The sequence below is a fragment of the Typopeltis vanoorti genome, chromosome 3, assembly GCF_054136105.1.
Source record: "Typopeltis vanoorti isolate ZY-2024b chromosome 3, IOZ_Tvanoo_1.0, whole genome shotgun sequence".
NCBI lineage: Eukaryota > Metazoa > Arthropoda > Arachnida > Uropygi > Thelyphonidae > Typopeltis > Typopeltis vanoorti.
The window spans coordinates 121,079,923-121,099,762 of NC_143551.1; the positions used below are offsets into that span (position 1 = coordinate 121,079,923).

Consider the following 19,840-nt stretch of genomic DNA (forward strand, 5'->3'; position numbering starts at 1 on the left):
ACAATAACTCCCAAATCTCTTGTCTCATCAACTTCCTGCAGTTCAGTTCCGTTAATATAGTAAACAGCATGCAATGTCATCCTCCCGAAGTGCATCACCTTACACTTAGCCACGTTGAACTGACAGCCATTTACCTCAGTCCATACCATCAGCCTATTTAAATCATCCTGTAAAATATCCACATCATTTGAATTGATTATCACTCTTCCTAATTTTGCATCATCAGCAAACAAGTGGATATTTCCATTCAAGGTATTTCCAATATCATTGATGTACAAATTAAACAATAGAGGACCAAGAACTGAGCCCTGAGGTACACCACTAGTCACTTGCGTCTTCCTGGCCTCAGTTCCTCCGTTAAACCACTCTTTGATATCTGTCCACCAGCCATCCTTTAATCCAAATCACCATCTTCGGATCCAAACCCATTTGCTCTAATTTATGTAACAGAGTTCCATGTGGAATCCTGTCAAAAGCCTTTGCAAAGTCAAGCAGTATCACTGAGTAAGGATTTCCTTTATCCACCTCCACTGTTACTTTATTATAGAAAGCAAGCAAATTACTTAGGCAAGACCTACCCTTCACAAAACCATGTTGCCCCTTATAAAGTATCATATTGCTGTCCACCCAGTCCTGAATTCTAATTTTAACCAATTTCTCCAAAATCTTAACCACCACTCCAGATATATTGATTGGTCTATAATTTGCAACCTCAGTCTTAGAGCCTCCCTTGTGCAATGGAACTATTTCCCCCTCTTTCCACTCTATTGGCACTTTACCAGAACTGAAGCTTAAATTAAACATTCTGGTTAGAGGAGTTGCTAATTCTCTTGCACATTCTCGTAACACATGGGCCGATATGCCATCTAACCCAATGGCAGTGTTAGCATTAAGGTTCTTTAATATATTAAGCACCTCAATTTCATCTAGCTCTATACTCTCATCAGTCAATGGCACATCTGACACTGCACTATCACTACGAAGATGGTACAGTTTTGCGAAATGATCACTAAGCATCTCAACTATTTGATTAGCTTCAGTAATTTCCCTACCATCAACACTTTTTAAAGTAATCTTTCCATGGATATTCTTCCTTTTACTAGCCACATAGCGAAAGAACTCCTTAGGGTTTCTTTTGGATTCATCAGCTAGCTTCCTTTCATAATTAGCTTTGGCTTTCCTTACCATACAGGTTACTCTCTTTGCCTGTACCTTATATTGCTCATTGGAAAGCTCATCACCTTTTTCTTTATACGTCCTCCACAACCTTTTCTTTATCTGCAACTCCTGTTTAATAGTATTATTCATCCATTTTACTCCTACTTGATTTCTCCTTCTGACTCTGGGAATACAGTCTGATAGATCTTTCTTCAAATACTGCTTGAGAATCTCCCACGCACCATCGACGTCTCTCCCCTTGAATTTCTCTTGCCATAGTACAGCTGAAAGCTGACTTCTCAGCTTGCCATAATCACCAGCCTTGTAATTCCGCATATACCCATTTTTAATAGAATATTCAGCACGTCTTTCAATCTCCCGGGTCAAGACCACATGATCGCTTTCCCCAAGTGGAGACATTGTAACTAAATTACTTATTGATATGTTCTCCGATGTTATGACCAGATTTAACACTCTAGAATCTCTTGTCCCTTCCATCACATGCTGTCTCAGGTAATGATCTCTTAACAACTGTATAAACTCCATTTCCTTTGTTCCTTGTGACCATTCCTTCCCCCAATCTATGTCCCTAAAGTTAAAATCCCCCATAATAATTACTTGACCTTCACTCATCCTGCTAATTTGCCAATACATGCCATCTACATTCTCCCTTATTCCCCTTGGATTATAGCAACCAATTACATATTTCACCTTGTTAATCTCTATCTCACACCAAACAGCCTCTAATGAACTGCCCTCTACATACCTGTCACAGTGAGGTACTTCTATCTTTTTTGGCTTTAATGTTTCGTCTATCATTAATAAAACCCCTCCCCCCCATTCTGTCATCTCTGTCCTGCCTGAAAATACTGTACCCCTTACATTCAATCCCAATAACTATATCATTCTTGGTTAACCAAGTTTTGCTAATTCCTATAATTTTTGGCCATGTTGTACTAAGGAATGACAAAAATTCTTCACACTTATTCCGAATACTTCGAGCATTAGTATACATAAACTGAAATACTCCCTTCCTCCCATAATCTCCCTGTGTGCGAATTACCCCACTCTGTATACTGTTAACATTCTGCCAACAATTAATCCCAATTTCACAGCGATTAATGACCTTAGTACTATTTACAGCTGACTCTATCACCTGCCTCCCTAGCAAATCCCATTTCCCTGTTTATGACCCTTTACTCTGTTCTTTATCAATAAATGTTCTAAATGCCAAGCTCCTAATCCATTTAAGTGCAAACCGTCTCTCTTAAAATACTCCTTCCTTTTATCAAATTCATACCAGACATTCATAAAATGAATATTCAGTTTCATTTCTTTGCAAAACCTTTTACACAATCTTGACATCATTCCATTTACTATAATTGCTCTTCTGTTCATTTCATCACAATCAAATAGTGGTAGCACACTCATGATCTTTCCACTCTCACTCTTTGCATGCATTCATTGCTATCATTAAATCCTTCAAATCCCGTCTTACAGAAAATCTTTCACTACGTAGATCATTCGTCCCTATAACTGCAATAATCTCACTCACTCTATCTTTCTGCAATTTCACAGCCCCAGTTATATCCTTAATCTCTAACCCTGGATAACATGCTTTAATTACTCTACCATCCTTCACACCCTTAATTATAGAATTCCCATACAGCACAACATCTTTTTTGCTTCTTCTTAACTTGACATCGTTTACTCCCACTGATGCTTGTTTTTGTTCCTGATCTTCTCTCACATTCTTTTGTATATCGCTCAGCAATCTCCGTGTATGTATTTTTGCACTATTTATTCCATGCACATGTTCACTTCTGTCATTCTCATACTTGGTCATTCTTAATCCCCCCATACTTCCTATTCCATAAAAAACATTAGAATATATTGGAATTCTAAAAGATAGATTATACAATTTGGTCCGATCAAAATTATAAATTATATTACAGTCATTTAAAAATGTCCGTTCAATTGTTTCAGGAGAACTTGCACAACACAGTCTACTCCACATGCTTCTATCAGATACATTGGGATATGGCTGTATAAAACATGTATGTTCCCTACGTGACTGATGGTAGCTAACTGTGAAGTCTTGATGATCACTTAAACTTGGTATATTAGTCAAACCAGATGTATCATCATATATTACATTAAAACTTCTGCGATCATACGAGTCAATACAGGCAAAGCATTTGATATATTAGAAGATGTGGAATGGACTGCACAATCTTTCGTTTCTACCTTGACATCAGATTCAAGAGGATACTATAGAAACACAAGATGATAAAGATGTTAAGTAATCTGGATTGACATCCCCAGCAACCACAGAAGAAATGGCTGACTCAGATGACATACCCAAGATTGTGACTGGCAAGTGAGAATCAACCGTAGCATCAGAAACTGACAACACACTGCCATGCCCACATTCACCTGAATAGATGAAAGGACCGTCATCACCGCTAAAGACCGTGACTGGAAGGCGAGAATCAACTGCAGCATCAGAAACCGACAACACATCGTTATGCACACATTCACCTGAATTGATGAAAGGACTATTGTCATCACTACCCAAGGTTGTGACTGGTAAGTGAGAATCAACTGTAGACACTGAACAAGACAAAAAAAACAAGGAATTAATTATGCAGGTATTCCATCTATCCCTTCTGCCTTTTCCACATTTCAGTTCTCTATTGGCCCTCTCTACTGCTGTCTTAAGCTATTTCTTATTATTATTGACTGTTAAAGATGTTTTTCATGATTTTATAGTAGCAGCCAGAAACGAACACGTGTTTATTTACTAATTCGAAATTGTTCTAGTGATTTTAGAACCTAAGAGATTAGTAGGAAATCGGTTGCCTTCAAGTAGTCTAACCATGTTTAAGTTTGTTTTTATACTCTTTCTGAGAATCTACCATTTCTGAGGAACATTTTATCAACAAAAATTTGGTCTTTGGTTCTTTTTTCTTTTTATTTTTTTATTTTTTTGTAAAATTAACCTTTTGTCAATCGGATAAATTTGATTATCTGATCAGTAGTGGTTTATAGAGTTTGGTATCATTGCAGCAAACAGCTTAAGCTTAGTTGGTAAGCATGTTATTGGACAATAGTTACTTGGGTCCACACCCTTATCCTATCTTTCATGAAGAGAAATGTAAGCCCAGATATCATCCAGTCCACGTGACTTCAAGAAAAAATTAAATATTTCTGCCATTCAGTGGGATGAGGATATCTTATAGAGGATACAAATAATGTTCACGAAATTATTGTAAAGTCTACAGAATGTAAGATATGATGACAGATTGAAAAAATAAAATTTGCAAAGCAATTGATGGAATGATGGGAAGATATAAGTTGGTGAGAGGTTGTTCCCTGACTAATGTGGAGATTTTTCTATAGTAGGGGGGACTAGAAGAATCGACTATCCATGAAAGCTATATAAGAGGGATGAGGAACAAGTTCTTTGAATGAGGATTACACAGTCCACTTAGTGGTGACTGAGTGGACTATGTAATGATTGTGGAAGGCTAAGTTCGATGATTGTTTTTGAGAGAATGTGGATCTCTCGCGCTGCGTCTTGTCACTGCATGGTGGTACAATGTCAATATTAATTATAATAATAATAATAATATGCTTATGGACTTAGTGTTATTATAGTGCATTATTACGTGACACTTTCATGGAGTCCAATGACTCATCGTGGGAGGACACACTACTTCACTGCAACTTACCGTTTCCAAACTATACGACACCACCCTCACACTCATCGCAATTACCGCCCACCACTAGTAATATTGTGTATGTGTCATGGCCGATTTGCCTGTATGCTTGATGAAAAATCTGAGTTCCCCATAGGAAAAACTATGCTACCACTCTTCGTTCTTTTTTTTTTTTTTTAAGTCTCTTTATATATGATAACATTACTAGTTTATGTGAAATTTTTATATATTTGTATACTGCACCTGCTAAGAATAAATAAACTGTTACTTCGTGCACATGTGGCATTTGAGACTGATGATATTACTAATAATAACACTATTGTCAGATTTACTGCTTTTTATTGTTTCATTAAAAAAAAAATCCGCTAACGCCTTTTATTCCCATATAGTTTATTTTTATAGCATTTTAAAACCTAAATTGGAATTTTCTGCGCATGACCTACTGTGCGTATCTCGAATAAGTTGCTGTATTTAGCGATTGAGAGATGACTTAATTCACAGAATTTGTGGTGTAATCTGGAGGGTGCACGCACAAGTAATGGCGACGATTAGTAATAGAGGATGGAGCTGTTTACCGAGCATTATAGTTATTGAAATATTTTCGCTGCTGTCTTTAAAAGACAGATTACGAGCATCTTTAGTTTGTAAAACTTGGAGAGAATGTCTGTTTCATCCGTCGTTATGGCTGAAAACAGTATTTAAAATAAACAGCTGTGATAATATTATTCCCTACCAGCAGGCTAATCAAGGAGCACGATATCTTGTTATTCGTTGTGGACGATACGTACGTTATGCTGTAATCGAGTTTAATTCTTTAAATCCTCGGGATGTAAAAGAATGCAAAAATATTCTGGATATTCTTGCATGCAATACTAGTTTGAAAGCTCTATCGTTACGTCCGAGTAGTTCTCAGCTAGAATGGTTTGAAAACGACTCTGATGAAGACCCGCCTCTTGATCAGTAAGTCTATTATTAATTCATGACACTTTAACGGTTGTTGCAATGTGTGTCTGTCTGTTTATAAGGAATAAGTAATACAGCGTAGCTCAGTCGGTAGCGGCCATGCCATTTTGTTAGAAAGACCAGAGTTCCAATCCCCATAGGACGCCAAAAACCTTTGAGGACATTTCAACTGAAGGTGAGGCAGCCAGTTTGATACGGGGGAATCTCTTAAATTTCATCCTGTGAAACAGACAGATGCTTTTTATCGTTTATATGAAACAGGATTTTTTTTTGTATACTTTTGTTTTGAAATGTACAATTATTTTATGTACTTATATATCAATTGCACACACCAAATTGTGTAAAGCCCACATCACAGAAATGCTCTGTATGGGTATGTGGTGAAAGAGAAAGAAGAAAGCTTGATCTTTTTTCTTTAACAGATGCAGGCATATAATCCATTGTGTATGGGATGTATATCAGCAGCTACCAATTCCATCAACTATATCAGCAGCTGTTTATGTTTACAGGGAAAAAATGGTCAGTTTGGAGTAGCACTTATGAAAGTGTGTATGGAAAAAGTACAAAACAGTCATTTTGAGGAAGTGATTAGAGCATATCTGTGGGAGAAACATTCATTTAACGAGATGGTCAATTATACTTCATAAGAAATCCTATGTCCAAGTGTAGAGACACAAAGTTTGCACATGAAGTATCTTAACAACTAAGTTATTTGTACATACACTGTTTGTTGATTTCATGAATATAATTTCTTGTCAAGTAAAACTTACTTTTTTGAAATTTCTATAACGAGATTTTCTTTTGGATAGTATCGTGGATTTTTAAAGAGGCTTTTGATGTGTCACCCAAATGTGGGAACAGTATTTTCTAAGTTTTTGTATTGATTTGTGATTTATATAGTGCTCATAGTTTTAACAAGTGAAAAGTAGTGTTTTGAATAGAAGAAGACGAAAGTTTTGGAGTTTGTGATGTGTTTATATTGGGTAAGGCAGCCAGAGGTGTGAAGATCCAGAAAAGAAAATTTTTCTCAGAGATCTGAGTATTATCAAAGGTAAGGAGAAGTGAAAGATCTTTCTTATGACAAATTAAGAGGACTATGTTTTGGTAGCTTCAAAGTCAATTAAGTTATCTTTACCTTATTGGAGAATGGCAAAGAGATTCAGCATCCACTGAATATTCAAGATCTCGAAGCTTGCAATGTTTAAGCGCTACAAGGTTTGTCAAATGAAGAGGAAAGAAGAGAAATGTAGCATGCTATTGTCAACAGAATTATGGATAGGATTTGAAGATAACGAAGATCATTAATAAATACTGTGTGTCTATAAAATTTCTCCACCAATGCTAGAAAATAGTCCTGACCATGGCGTTTAACTGTGGAAACCAAAGACAAATAACTAACACTATGCAAAGAATTGATAGATAGGAAAATGGAAACCAAAGTTGGAAAAGGTATGAAACAGACCATGGGATTGTAGCTTGCAAGTGAGTTTCTATGTTAGACACTAATCAAATGTGCTGCAAATTATCTTGTGATATCTTGGCCAAGATCAAAAAGCATATAACCTTAAAACAGATTGACCTATTTTCAGATTGTTGAAACTAAATTAAAAAGTTAATAATTACTATATTCAATTATGTTACAATGGGTGAGTTTGATATTGGTTTTATTTCTGTCAGAAATAAGAAATTAAATTAATTTCAAAATAGTGTTGAACACAATAATTCTATTGACATTTGAGGTATCAGATTTTGTCTGGAGAGAATCCAAATATAACTTTTGCCTTCAATGCTGTCAAGGCCAAGCATGGGTAGGTTGTGTGTGTTGGGGGGTGGGGTACTTTCTTGAGTCTTTCACTGCATATCTCTTAATTAAAGTGGATGCAATTACTTTTAATTCTTTTCATCACAAAACCACAAAAAACAGGTATTCAATGTCTAGCTTCTTCAGGGTTACTAAATTAAAAAAAAAAATGCAAACATATATACAAAAAAAAAAAAAAAAGTAACAGTATAAACAGTAGAAAGTTCATGTCTCATGTTGCATTACGTCTGTGGATATTATCACTCATTTGTGAAATGTAGGTTAGTGATTGTTCGGCCACCTATTTTAACGCATCCATTCTAATTTTCTAGGGATCTTTTCATTATAGTTTTGCTGTATAGGTTGAATAATAATAGTGAAAGTATGCATCCTTGTCTTGATCCTTTTTCAAATTGGAATGCAGGGGACATAGAGTTTTCAATTCCTACTGTTGTTTGATTTCCTTGATATAAATTCTTTATGATGGTTGTAGATGGTTTGGTATTCCCGATTCTTGTATGATATCTCATAAAATATTCCACCTCATACAAAGTCCTTGGAATAATCTACAAAGCATATATAAAGGCTTATAAGTTGAATTCCCTTGCTTTTTCAATTATTTGTCTGATATTAGATATATGATCTCTAGTTCCTTGACCTTTTCTGAATCCTGCTTGTTCTTCTGAGATTTGATAGTCTATAAAACTTTGTAATAACAAGTAGTAAAATCTTGCTAGTATGTGAGATAAGGGCAATGATGTGGTAGTTTCCACATTTGTTGTAATTGCCTTTTTTGTAGATTGGGATAATGGTAGAACTAGTCCAATCATTTGGCCATCTTCCAGATTTTGTTGCATAAATCATGTCTGGTTGATTGCATTCTTTCCAAGGTTTTTCAGCATTTCAGCCGATATCAAATCAGCACTTGGAGCTTTGTTATTCCTTAATTTTTTGATTGCTTGTTCTACTTCACTTTTGAGGATCTCCAGTTCTGTTTCCATATTTTTGATAGCTCCTTCGTCTTCTTGTTGAATAGCTGAGTCCTTGTAAAGTTCGGTGCAATACTCTTTCCATCTTTTGGCTATGTTATTAGTGTCATTTAAGATCTTGACATTTTCCTCTGCAGTTATATTAAATTTTGAATTATTTGGTTATATCCTTAACCTTCTTGAATAAATCTGTCATTTCATTAGAGTTGGTGTGTCTTTCTATTTCTTTACAGATGTTTTTGGATATAGCTGTTTATCTTTTTGACAAGATTTCTTAATAGCTGTATTCAAGTTCAGGTATGGGTTTTGCCAATCTGTGGTTTTAATTTGTTTACTTTTTTTCAATTAGTTCTAGGGTTTCTTTTGTAATCCTTGGAGTACCATTCTTCATTATAGTTTCACTGTCAAGGGTGAAAATTTGTGTTCCAAAATTAAAAGCCATCTTATATCGTCTTTATGGTCTGTCCTGCTTGTCTGGCATCCATTTTACCATATGGAAGCAATCCTCTATATACAGTCAATCTCAAATAGCTAAGGAAATGATCTTTAGAAAGGGATGTTTGGTAATTCTATGTTTGTATGACGACATTTATGTCATAACAACAGTTGAACTTAGAGCAGTGTTCTAGCACATGCACCTTTAAACATAATTTTGATTTGCCTAATTTTGCCATTAAAAGAGTCCAGTTATGGTGAAAAAATAAATTCAAATAGTTTTGCCAACATAAATAGAATTATAATGAATTTTTTTTTTTTCAAGCAGTCTTGAACCATGAAGTAAGTCAGCAATAAAACTAGTTCTCCATACCCATTCCATCAAAGATGCATAGGATTAACATGTATTATGTTTTGCATATAATACGATATTATATTGAGACAGGTAGAATTTTTGATTATTGATGTTTCCATTGTTTTTACAAAAACTAGATTATGTAAAGCATAAAGGAGTGTTTCAAAAGTTAACATGTTAATGACACATGAACTTTTTTTTTTGCTTATGTACTTAAGACATACACTTCTTACTTAATTTTGCTGACAAATGGTCTGATTGAAACAGTTCAAATTTCAATAGAAATCCTAAATACCTAATCTTATTAAATTTCATTCATCCATGCAGTGTGAATTAATATTAACTCAAATTGTTTTGCCAATAAGAATGCATCAATTGCAACCAAAATTAATAAAAAATTAACCTTTGAATTCTATTTACATTCCATTTCTGGTCATTTGAAAACCTTTCACTGCCTAAATATTCAATGATTGAAGATCATATCAACTGTCTTAAATATTTCTCTTTGCTGTTCTCCAGTGAGGTTGAGAATAACCCAATTAACTTGAATGCCACCAAGACACAGTCGTGTTATTTCTTGTAAGAACAATCTTGCTTTGCTTCCCTCCCTTGATAATATTCATATCTACAGGCAAGATCAAATTTCTCTTTTTGGACTGAATTACACCTTTTGCCTCTCTTGCATAAACACATCACATCCATGTCATTTTCAGCTTCCATAAATTGGCGAGTTATTTAATGGTCCAAGCCAGATAACTAGGAGACTGCCATATAACCTTTTAAGGAATGCAGAGAACCAACTGGGGCTTCTGATGTAATGTCCATTCTTTGCCTTCATGTGGTGTACTCCATTAGTATTTATTTACTGGGTACTGAATGAACAAGGATAAGTTGGCAATTTGGGACTGACCAAAATATATTTTATATTGGCTTAAACCAGAAATATGTTGGTGCAGCATGATGAAACTTCATGCTGGCTGGGGCCCGTTACCCACTTAAATATGGCCACCCTGCTGTTTTCATCAGTGAATTCAGCTGAACAGTGAAAAGTCAGCTGCTTGAACAAATGCATGGACAGAAAAATGAGAACACCATTGTGGACACAAGAAATTAAAGTAGCAGTTCTGAAAAATAAAGCATACGCATACCAAAAGTTTCTAGTAAGTTAGCTGATGCACTTAGAGAATATAGAGAAATATGTAAGCAAGCTAGCTATATGTAAAAGTAGCTAAACAAGTAATGGGAAGACCTTGGTAAAAATAGCAAAGATAAATGAGTAGTTGATAGGAGGATGGCAAAATGTTTGGGAGACTATTGAAAAAGCTTACAAATGGAGGAAAGTGAAGTGTAGTGTACTCTAAAAGGAATCAAGATGATAAAGGTGGCAAGAAAACTGGAAAGTAAAAATATTCTGGATGTCTAGAATAATTACTTTCAAATACTTAAATGAAACATGCAGTGGTAGAACAATAGTAGAAAATCCAGGAAATACTTGAGGTGGGGGGGGGGGGGGCTATCAAAAGCCAGGAATGTGGCAGCTGCTCTGCCACATTCCTGGCTTTTGATAGATGATATTCAACCAGAAATGCTCAAATATGGAGGTATAAAAGTTTTGCAATGGCCAGCACTACATAATTCAGAAGGATGAACTCCAAATGATTGGAATAGAGCTCTTATACTTCCCATCTTTAAAAAGGGGAATAAAATTGAAATGATAATTACAGAAGAATTTCTCTACCAAGTTCCAAGTAAGATTTATGCAGGTGTACCTGAGAAAAGGCTAAGAAAAATTGTGGAGGAGAAACTCGGAGAACAATCACCTGGGTTCAGGCCAAATAGGGATTGTCAGGATCAGATTTTCACTTTATTACAAATAAAATCATGGGAATTTAACAAGGAACTATAAATTTTGTAGAACTTGAAAAAGAATACAGGTTCCCAGAGAATTTCAAATTGCTACAGTTATATGGAGTAAAAAGAACATTATACAGAACATTGCATGGTCTGTATTTCAGTTGTAAGTCGGTAGTTAAATTGAAAGAGATACAAGATGGCTTTATGTAGAATCAAGTGTATCATGAGGGTGCACACTATCTCCATTCTTATTCATCCATATGGATCACATCATAAAAGCAAGTAGCATTAAAACTGACATCACAATTGTAAATATACTTAGTTCTTTGCTTTAAGAGTACAGTTTCTCTATTCAAATGATGTATTCCTAAAAACAAATCCAATGCAATTTTCAAGGATTCTTTAACTAAAAACTAAAACAAATTTGATATGAAAATCAGAAATAAAGAGATCAAAACTATGAATAACTTATTTTAATGATATTACAACATCAAATGAACTAAATTATATTTTAAAAAAATGTTTATTAACTAGCTTATATTTCACTGGATTTCAAACCAGCATCTTCACAGCACAAAACATTTTATAGTTAATATTCAATTGGAACTTGTCATTAGAACAAAACTATGGAAATGCCATTCGTTTGGTCCTGATATCTCTCTTTTACACTCCAATGTTGTGCTCCATAGCTAACACCATCCTCTGTCGTCTCTTCAATCTATACTCAGCTGGCACCTATCCCATCATGGATACTAACTTACATCCAACCCATTCCAAAAAAGGAGGAGACAAAAGCCTACTGTCCAACTACTGGCCAATTGTTATCACCTCAATTCTCTCCAAAATAATGGAGAAAGTTATCAATGGTTAACTTCTTCACTACCTAGAAGCTCACCAGTTAATCAGTGACTACCAGTATGGATTCCACCAATCCAGATCCATGACTGATATCTTAGTGTACATCACTCACTACTGGACACATCAAGCTTGGACACATCAAAGAGCCTTGTTTGGCATCAAGGCTTGCTTTGCAAACTGCCTATTACCCTCTGTAACTGGTTAGCCAGATTCTCTCTGGTTATTCACTGTGTGCCATGATGGATGGCACCTTCTCTTCAAGCTTTGCCACCAATGCAGGAGTTCTCAGGGCTCAGTTCTCTCACCTACCCTCTTTCTCCTTTTGATAAATGACCTACTCTCATGCACTACAAATCCTATCCATAGCTTTGCCAATGATTGCACTCTTCATTCATCCTACTCCTTTGACAAACCATGTAGTTCCTAGACATCCTTTACATCAAGATCTTCTGCAACCAGTGCCTTAAACACTGATCTCCATACTATCCTTTAGTGGGGCAAGGATAACATAGTCACCTTAAATGCCATCAGAATACAGATTTGAGATTTATACAGATCCAGTAGCTACTGACCCTGTATAAATCTCAAATATGCCCATCCTTAGAATACTGTTCACATATTTGGGGTGTTGCACCCAAAGCCTCCTTAAAAATTCTTGATGGTCTAGAGGGAGAGCAATTTGGCTCATAGATGACTCTTTCCTCACAGTTATCACTTGAAAAATGTTTAAGTTCTGGTGTCTCTTTTATAGGTAGGTCATTGCTCCAGTGAATTGGCCAGCATCATTTTTCTGTTTGCTTTTAGGCCTGTTAAAAGAAGAGCAGCAGCTATCCAACAGTTTTACAGTACAACTGCAAACTCATCAAACCTGCTTCTCCTCTTCCTCATTTATTCCATCTACCTTTGTCGTCTGGAGTAGCCTCAGTCATGATGTGCTACCCAACAATTTTAACCTACAGCACTTTAAAAAGAATGTCAATAGGTTTCTTCTTTCTCAACCCTTATCTGCGCCTTACACACGACACTGTTGTTATAGCTCTCTCGTATGTGGGATAAATAAATAAAAAACAGAAAACTTCAGTTGCATTCTCAACGGAGAATATAACAAATATAGTGTAGCCACTAGTTTAGTGTAGCCAAAACACTAAACTAGCAGAATATAAGATAGTATTTAAACCGGTTTTAACTTATGGATCTGAGAATTGGATTAGAAATAAAGCATTTGACCAAAGACTATACATCACAGATATTGAAAGTTCTGAGGAAAATTTGGTATCAGATGGCATTAATATCAGAATCATATTAAACATGAAAATATCAGGAAGGAACGTGACATTATTAGCATTGAGGAATGTGTGAGAAGAGCTAATCCCAAGTGGTATAGTACCTTAAATAGAATGGAATAGAGAAGGTTAGCAAAACAACTTGTTTGGTGCTAAGTTGCTAAGAAAAAGACCCAGAAGAAGACAAAGATCTAGGTGCAAACCAAGATGTAATTAGACATGCCTTAGAAGACAGAAATATAAAATGACAATATTTGGGTGCTGACAGGTTTGTGAGAAGATTGTTGATAGGAGATTAATAATAGTGCAAATCATGTACTGTCACAGTATATCCTATAAACCCTCCCTCTCTCCCATTTGAGGGTACATAACATGTACACATCATCAGTTTAATTTCACTGATGTTATGAAATTTTGGTTGGCTGTCTTAAAATAACTTTACCTTTCTTATTTCAAAATTGAATTATAAGGCTAGTCTAACATGTGCAATAATTTCAAAAGTTTTTCTATTAACTTAAGTGTTATCTGTTGAACAGGTTAGTTAATGTTTGCCCAATTTGTAGGTTCATCAAATGATCCTCCATAATGCGCCTCTGTAACTCAGTCATCAATGATGTTACTCTCTGTTTGGAAAGATCTAATGAAATTTCACCTGAAGGTGACTTAGCCAGTCTCATGTTGAGATTCTGGATCCTGGAACCTCGGGTTTTTTTTTTATCCAACAAAACAAACTTGCTATATTAATAAGGTACAGGATAGATAGGTACATGTGTTGTATTTGTCCTTATGGACTACATATCCCATTGTATCATCATATGTTAAATAAATAAATGAAATAAAGTGAGCGATCAACTGAAAGAAAATACTGTGGATCGAAAAAGCATTTGAAGTGAGTGAGCAGAAGTGTCAGGATATGTTCACAGGAGAGTAAGTTGATCATATGAGTACTTTTTTTTTTAAATGACATATAACATACATGAATGAGTATCTTATTGCTTATTTTTATTCTTATTTTATTTTTCTATTTTTTTATTTAGGTATATAACAGTGCTAAAATCAGTTATTGTAAACAGCAAATCCCTACAGCACATTTCTTTTGGATGTGTAGAAGAACTTCTGGAGCACACAGAATCCTATCTCAGTTTACTGGGTCAGCATCATGCTAAATCTATTCAGTCTCTTCATCTTGCAAGCATCAAAGAGAATCCAGATCATTATGCACTCCTTGATATCCATGCATCCATGTTTGACCCCTTTTGTAACTTACAGACTATAAGTATTGATTATGATTATCTCACAGATCAGTTATTGCTGATTTTATCTAAGCCACATAAGAAGCCACTTCGTTCTTTGAATATTCATGTTCATGGAATAGATGTAGAGCATCCTGGTCTTTCAAATAGTTCTTGGAGCCAGCTAAGTAATCATAGTCCTTCTTTGGAGGTTACAATGACTCTTCTGCATTCCTATGATCCTTCATCCCTGCTTCAAGACATCCTTCATCCCAGTATGCCTCTGACTCACTTAAGATCATATTTTAGTCCAGGTTTAGATGGAAATTTCCTTGACATGGTAGCAGCACTCAACAGCAGCACATTGAAATCAGTTGTTCTGATTGAAAGTTTAAGTGAAGATCTGACGCCATCTGAAACTTTCCTGACAGTTCAAGAAGATCCTTTGGTTATGCTTGCTTGGCGATGTCAGAAGTTATCTCATCTTACAGTCATAGGTAAAGAATTTAAAAAAAATACATGGGTTTCATATTATGAATATTACTGATCTCAGTTTTAAATTGCAGAATTTAAAAGCATATACAATCTTTCATTGAATATGAAGTAAAACTTCAAACTCAATCATCCTATTTACCAAAAACTGCACTTCCTCAAGAATATCATTATTCCTGATGCACAGCTGTTTATGTATCGCTATTGCTTAAACAGCTTTTTGTGTTTGTGTCAAAAATATGATTGGGCAGAAATATGCTAAAAATTTAGATTAAATTTTTTTTTTTTTCCTTGCTGTTTTTGACAGTCTGAAAACCAAGGTATATCAGTTATTTGCATAATCATCATCAAATTCTTGACATGTACCCTCAAGGGGTGTACAAGATATGATAGTACTACATGAAAAATTTACATCATTACTAACTTCCTATCTACAATTTTCCTCCAAATCAGTCTGTTACTTGACTCCAACTCAAGACTCCAACATTATCAGATCTTATATTTCTATCGTCTAAGGCACTTTATACTGTATCAATCCACCTATATCTTGGTCTCCCTCTTGGTCGTTTTCTTGCCAACCTGGCAGAGAAACACTTGTTTTGCTAATCTTTCCTTGCCCATTCTGTTCAAGTGACCATACCATCTGAGATTAGCTCTGCTAACACATTCCTGGATGCTGAAAATGTCAAGTTCTTTCCTAATATCCTCGTTTTTAATATGATATTGCCATTGATGCTATCTGTTCACGCCTCTAATTTTTCTCGGGACTCATATCTGCGGTCTCTAGTCTTTGGTCAAGTGTTTTACTTCTGACCCAGCTCTCAGATCCATAAGTTAAAACTGGTTTGAACACAGTCTTGTATACAGTTAATTTAGTGTTCCGACTAATTTCGCTCTTATTCCATATGAATTTATTCAATTGACTTTCTACCATACCAGCTTTGTTGATTATGTTGTCTATTTCCATATTTAATTTACCATCTGCACTAAAAATCATGCCTAAGTAGCTGAAATGTTTTACTTGTTCCACAGGTTCCCCATTCAAAACACAGTTGACATTTTCAACGATTCTGCCTATTTTCATTGTCTTTGTCTTTTTATTGCTGACCCTCATACCATATCTATTACAACAGTTATGCAATTTAGTCAGGGAGTCTTGCAAACTTGTAGCGGATTTATTTAGAAGTATAACATCATCCACATAAAGCAAAGAGCTGACATAAACATCTCCAATTCTGATAACATGTTTAATACCACTTTCCTTCATAATGTGATCCATATAGATAATGAATAACAGATGAGATAATGTACATCCTTGTCTCACACCGAATTTAACATTATAAACAATCTACCTGTACTTCAATTCTAACTGCTGACTTACAACTCAAATAAAGACTTAAGTATTGTTTGATATAATGCTCCATTGACACCATATAACTGTAGTGTATTGAATAGCTTCTCTGTCACCTTGTTGTATGCCTTTTCCAGATCGACAAAACTTAAATACTGATCTTTATTATATTCCCATGCTTTCTCAACTATTTGTCGTAAAGTGAAGATCTGATCCTGACAGCCTCTATTTGGCCTGAATCCAGCTTGTTCTTCACCAAGCTATTCTTCTCAACTGTTTCTCAAGTATACTGGCATAAATCTTGCCTGGAACACTCAGTAGGGAAATATTTCTGTAATTCTCACATTCAGTTTTATTTCCCTTTTTATATATGAGTACTATTAGAGCTGTACTCCAGTCATCAGGAATTCGTCCCTCTGTCTAGGCCTTCTGAACTATGCAGTGCAACCACTGTAAGACTTTTATGCCACCATATGTCAGCATTTCTGGTCGAATATCATCTACTCCTGCTGCCTTTCCACATTTCAAGCCTTTGATGGCTTTTTCTCTTCAAGTATGGATATGTATTTCTGACTGTTGAGTGTTTTTTACCACTGTGCTGTAATCGCTATGTTTCATTTAGCAGTTTTTCAAAGTAATTACTCCATACTTCAAGGATATCTTTTTCTCCCGTTTTCATGTCGCCTTTATCATCTCTAACTCCTTTTACAGCACTCTTTCCTCCATTTCTAAGCTTCTTCAACAACCTCTAGAATATCTTACCACCTTCTTGATATTTATTTTCAATGTTCTTGCCAAAGTCCTCCCATGACTTTTGCATAGCTAGTTTTACACAGTGTTTAGCTTTCTTACATTTCTCTCTGTATTCTCTAAGAGCACAAGCTGACTTATTTGCCAGGAACCTTTGATATGCTTTCTTCTTTTCCTTCATTGCCTCTAACTTCTTAGGAGTTAAATGGGGTTCTGATTTTTTTATACTTGCAGACAACCTCACCACATGCCTCTCTGGCTGTATCAATCAGGGTTTTCTTCAAGGTTTGCCACTGAATCTCCAAGGTTTGGTTCTTGTTCTCAAAATCTTTCATTTTTTCTTCAATAATCTTTGTATATTTTAGTCACAGTTCACATCTGAGAGCTGCTCAACTTTTATTCTCTTTAAACCTTTCTTTCATGTCATTCTTTTCAATATGAAATTCAATTTTATCCTGCTCAAGACTAATTAGTGATTGCTTCCAATTTCAAATCCTCTGTACACTCTGCTGTCCTGCACCAGGGAGGAAACATCACAATCAACAATAACATAGTCAATGAGACTTTTCTTATTCCTTGCCTCTTCTCTCCATGTGAATTTGTGCACATTTTTATGTTGGAACATGGTGTTAGTAATAGCCAGTCCATGTCCTGAGCAGAAATCCAAAAGGTATTTGCCATTATTATTAGCTTTACTCTTTTCTCCAAATTTTCCAAAACATTTTTGTATGTCTGACAATCACTTCCTACTCTGCTATTTAGATCCCCGACAAGAACAACTTTTCCTTTTTCATTGTGTCAGTAGCTTTCTCTCTCTTTCTATGTTCACTGGGCATCTACAGATGCCGTATGGTCACTCCAATGCTAGATGATGTTCCACACCAGACCTCGCCATGTAGTCCTGTTGTTTGCTTTTCTGGCAGCCTCAACTCTCTGAAGATCAGTCACTCCATACACACCATCCATCCATCTCATTGATGGTCTACCCCTGCCTCTTTTTCCAGGAACTTTACCTTCTATTACTGTTCTGAGAAGTCCTCCTTCCATCCTTTCTATGTGTCCAAAATATTTTAACTTTCTTCTGTCAATATCCTTAAGGAGCCTTAAAGTTCTACTAATCTTTTCTAACACCTATTCATTTGTACGCCTTTCAGTGTATGATATCCTCAACAGCTCCTCTTCTGTAACACCACATCTCGAAAACAGATATCCATTTCTTATCTGACTTCTTTAGGTTCCAAGTCTCGCATCCATAAGTCGCTGTTGGAAAAACAACTGCATCTAAAATCCTCAACTTTGTTCCCATGGAGATAGATCCATCCTTCCAGATTTTAGACAGCTTACTGACTGTTGTTTTAGCCATTCCTAACCTTTTTCTGACATCTTCTGAACAGCAATTCTTCACATTAATAATGGACTAATCCATTAGACCTTAGCTTTAGAGTAGTCTAAGAAACACATTACCAGAGGGAGTCTGAATTCTTTATATTTTTCTATGAACTGTCTAAGGCAAAGGATCTGATCTCTGGTGCCCCTACCTTTCCTAAAACCTGCTTGTTCCTCAGGCATCTCTGCCTCAACTTTGGCCTCAATCCTATTTAGCATGATCTTTAATAAAATTTTGCTTGCATGAGATATCAAACTAATAGTTCTATAATTCTTGCACGCCTTCATATCACCTTTCTTGTGTAGTGGTGTGAAAACTGACTTCTTCCAGTCTCTAGGCCATAATCCTGTCTCCCATATCCTTGTAATCAATCTATGAAACACTCTTATCCCTCCATCCCCTGTGGCCTTAATTAACTCTGCTGGGATTTCATCTGCACCTGGGACTTTATTGCTGTTGAGCTGTTTAACTGCTCTTTCAACTTCATGCCTAAGTGGAAGAGGTTCCAAATCAAAATTTTCTTGGTGGGAGGACTCCACATTTTCTCTATATACTCTGCTGTACAGTTCCTCACAGTATTTTTTCCATCTGTTTTTGATTTCCAACTCTTCTGTTAGTAATGATCCATTCCTGTCTTTTATGACATTCAATTTAGGCTTAAACTTGTGCTTTAAGTCACAAACTAAATAAAACATCCTTTTATAATTATGCCTTCTCATCTGGAACTCTATTTCTTCACATTTATTAGTATAGAACTTTTCCTTGTCCTACTTGATGGCTCTTCTGATTTCTCTATGTAATCTCTTGTATTCTTCGGTCCCTGTGTCTCTTTGTTTTTCCAACTGCCTTCTTTTGATTAGTTCCCATGTTGAATCTGATATCCATGGGTCTCTTGGTTTTCTTATTGGGCCAAGATACGTCTTCGCTGTATCCTATATTATCATCTTGACTCCTTCCCAAAGCATTTCTGGTGAGATTTCCTCATTGGTCTCCAAAAAATCATCCAGCTGAGTTGATGTTACTACTGTGAATCCATTAGGAATTACTCTAACATCCAATTTAGTGGAATGTGCCTGACCTGGAAGTTTTCAGAGTCTTAGTCTTACTTTGGCTCTTACCAGCTGATGGTCTATACCACAATCTGCTCCAGGACAAGTATTCACATCAGAGATGCTTGTCTTCCACCGCTGGAGAGCCAGGATGTAATCAA

The 19,840-nt window shown here is 35.7% G+C and overlaps 1 protein-coding gene across 1 annotated transcript in view; it reads left to right on the forward strand.

The window, feature by feature from the left end:
* Positions 1-5,370: 5,370 nt before the first annotated feature.
* Positions 5,371-19,840, forward strand: part of LOC150108523 (F-box only protein 33) — a 39,224-nt gene continuing 24,754 nt past the window's right edge. The window contains exons 1-2 of the mRNA XM_090415946.1: positions 5,371-5,840; positions 14,456-15,147. Of these exons, the coding sequence (XP_090272072.1) occupies positions 5,419-5,840; positions 14,456-15,147 (1,114 nt within the window). The 5' untranslated portion in view covers positions 5,371-5,418. The remainder of the gene's footprint in view (positions 5,841-14,455; positions 15,148-19,840) is intronic.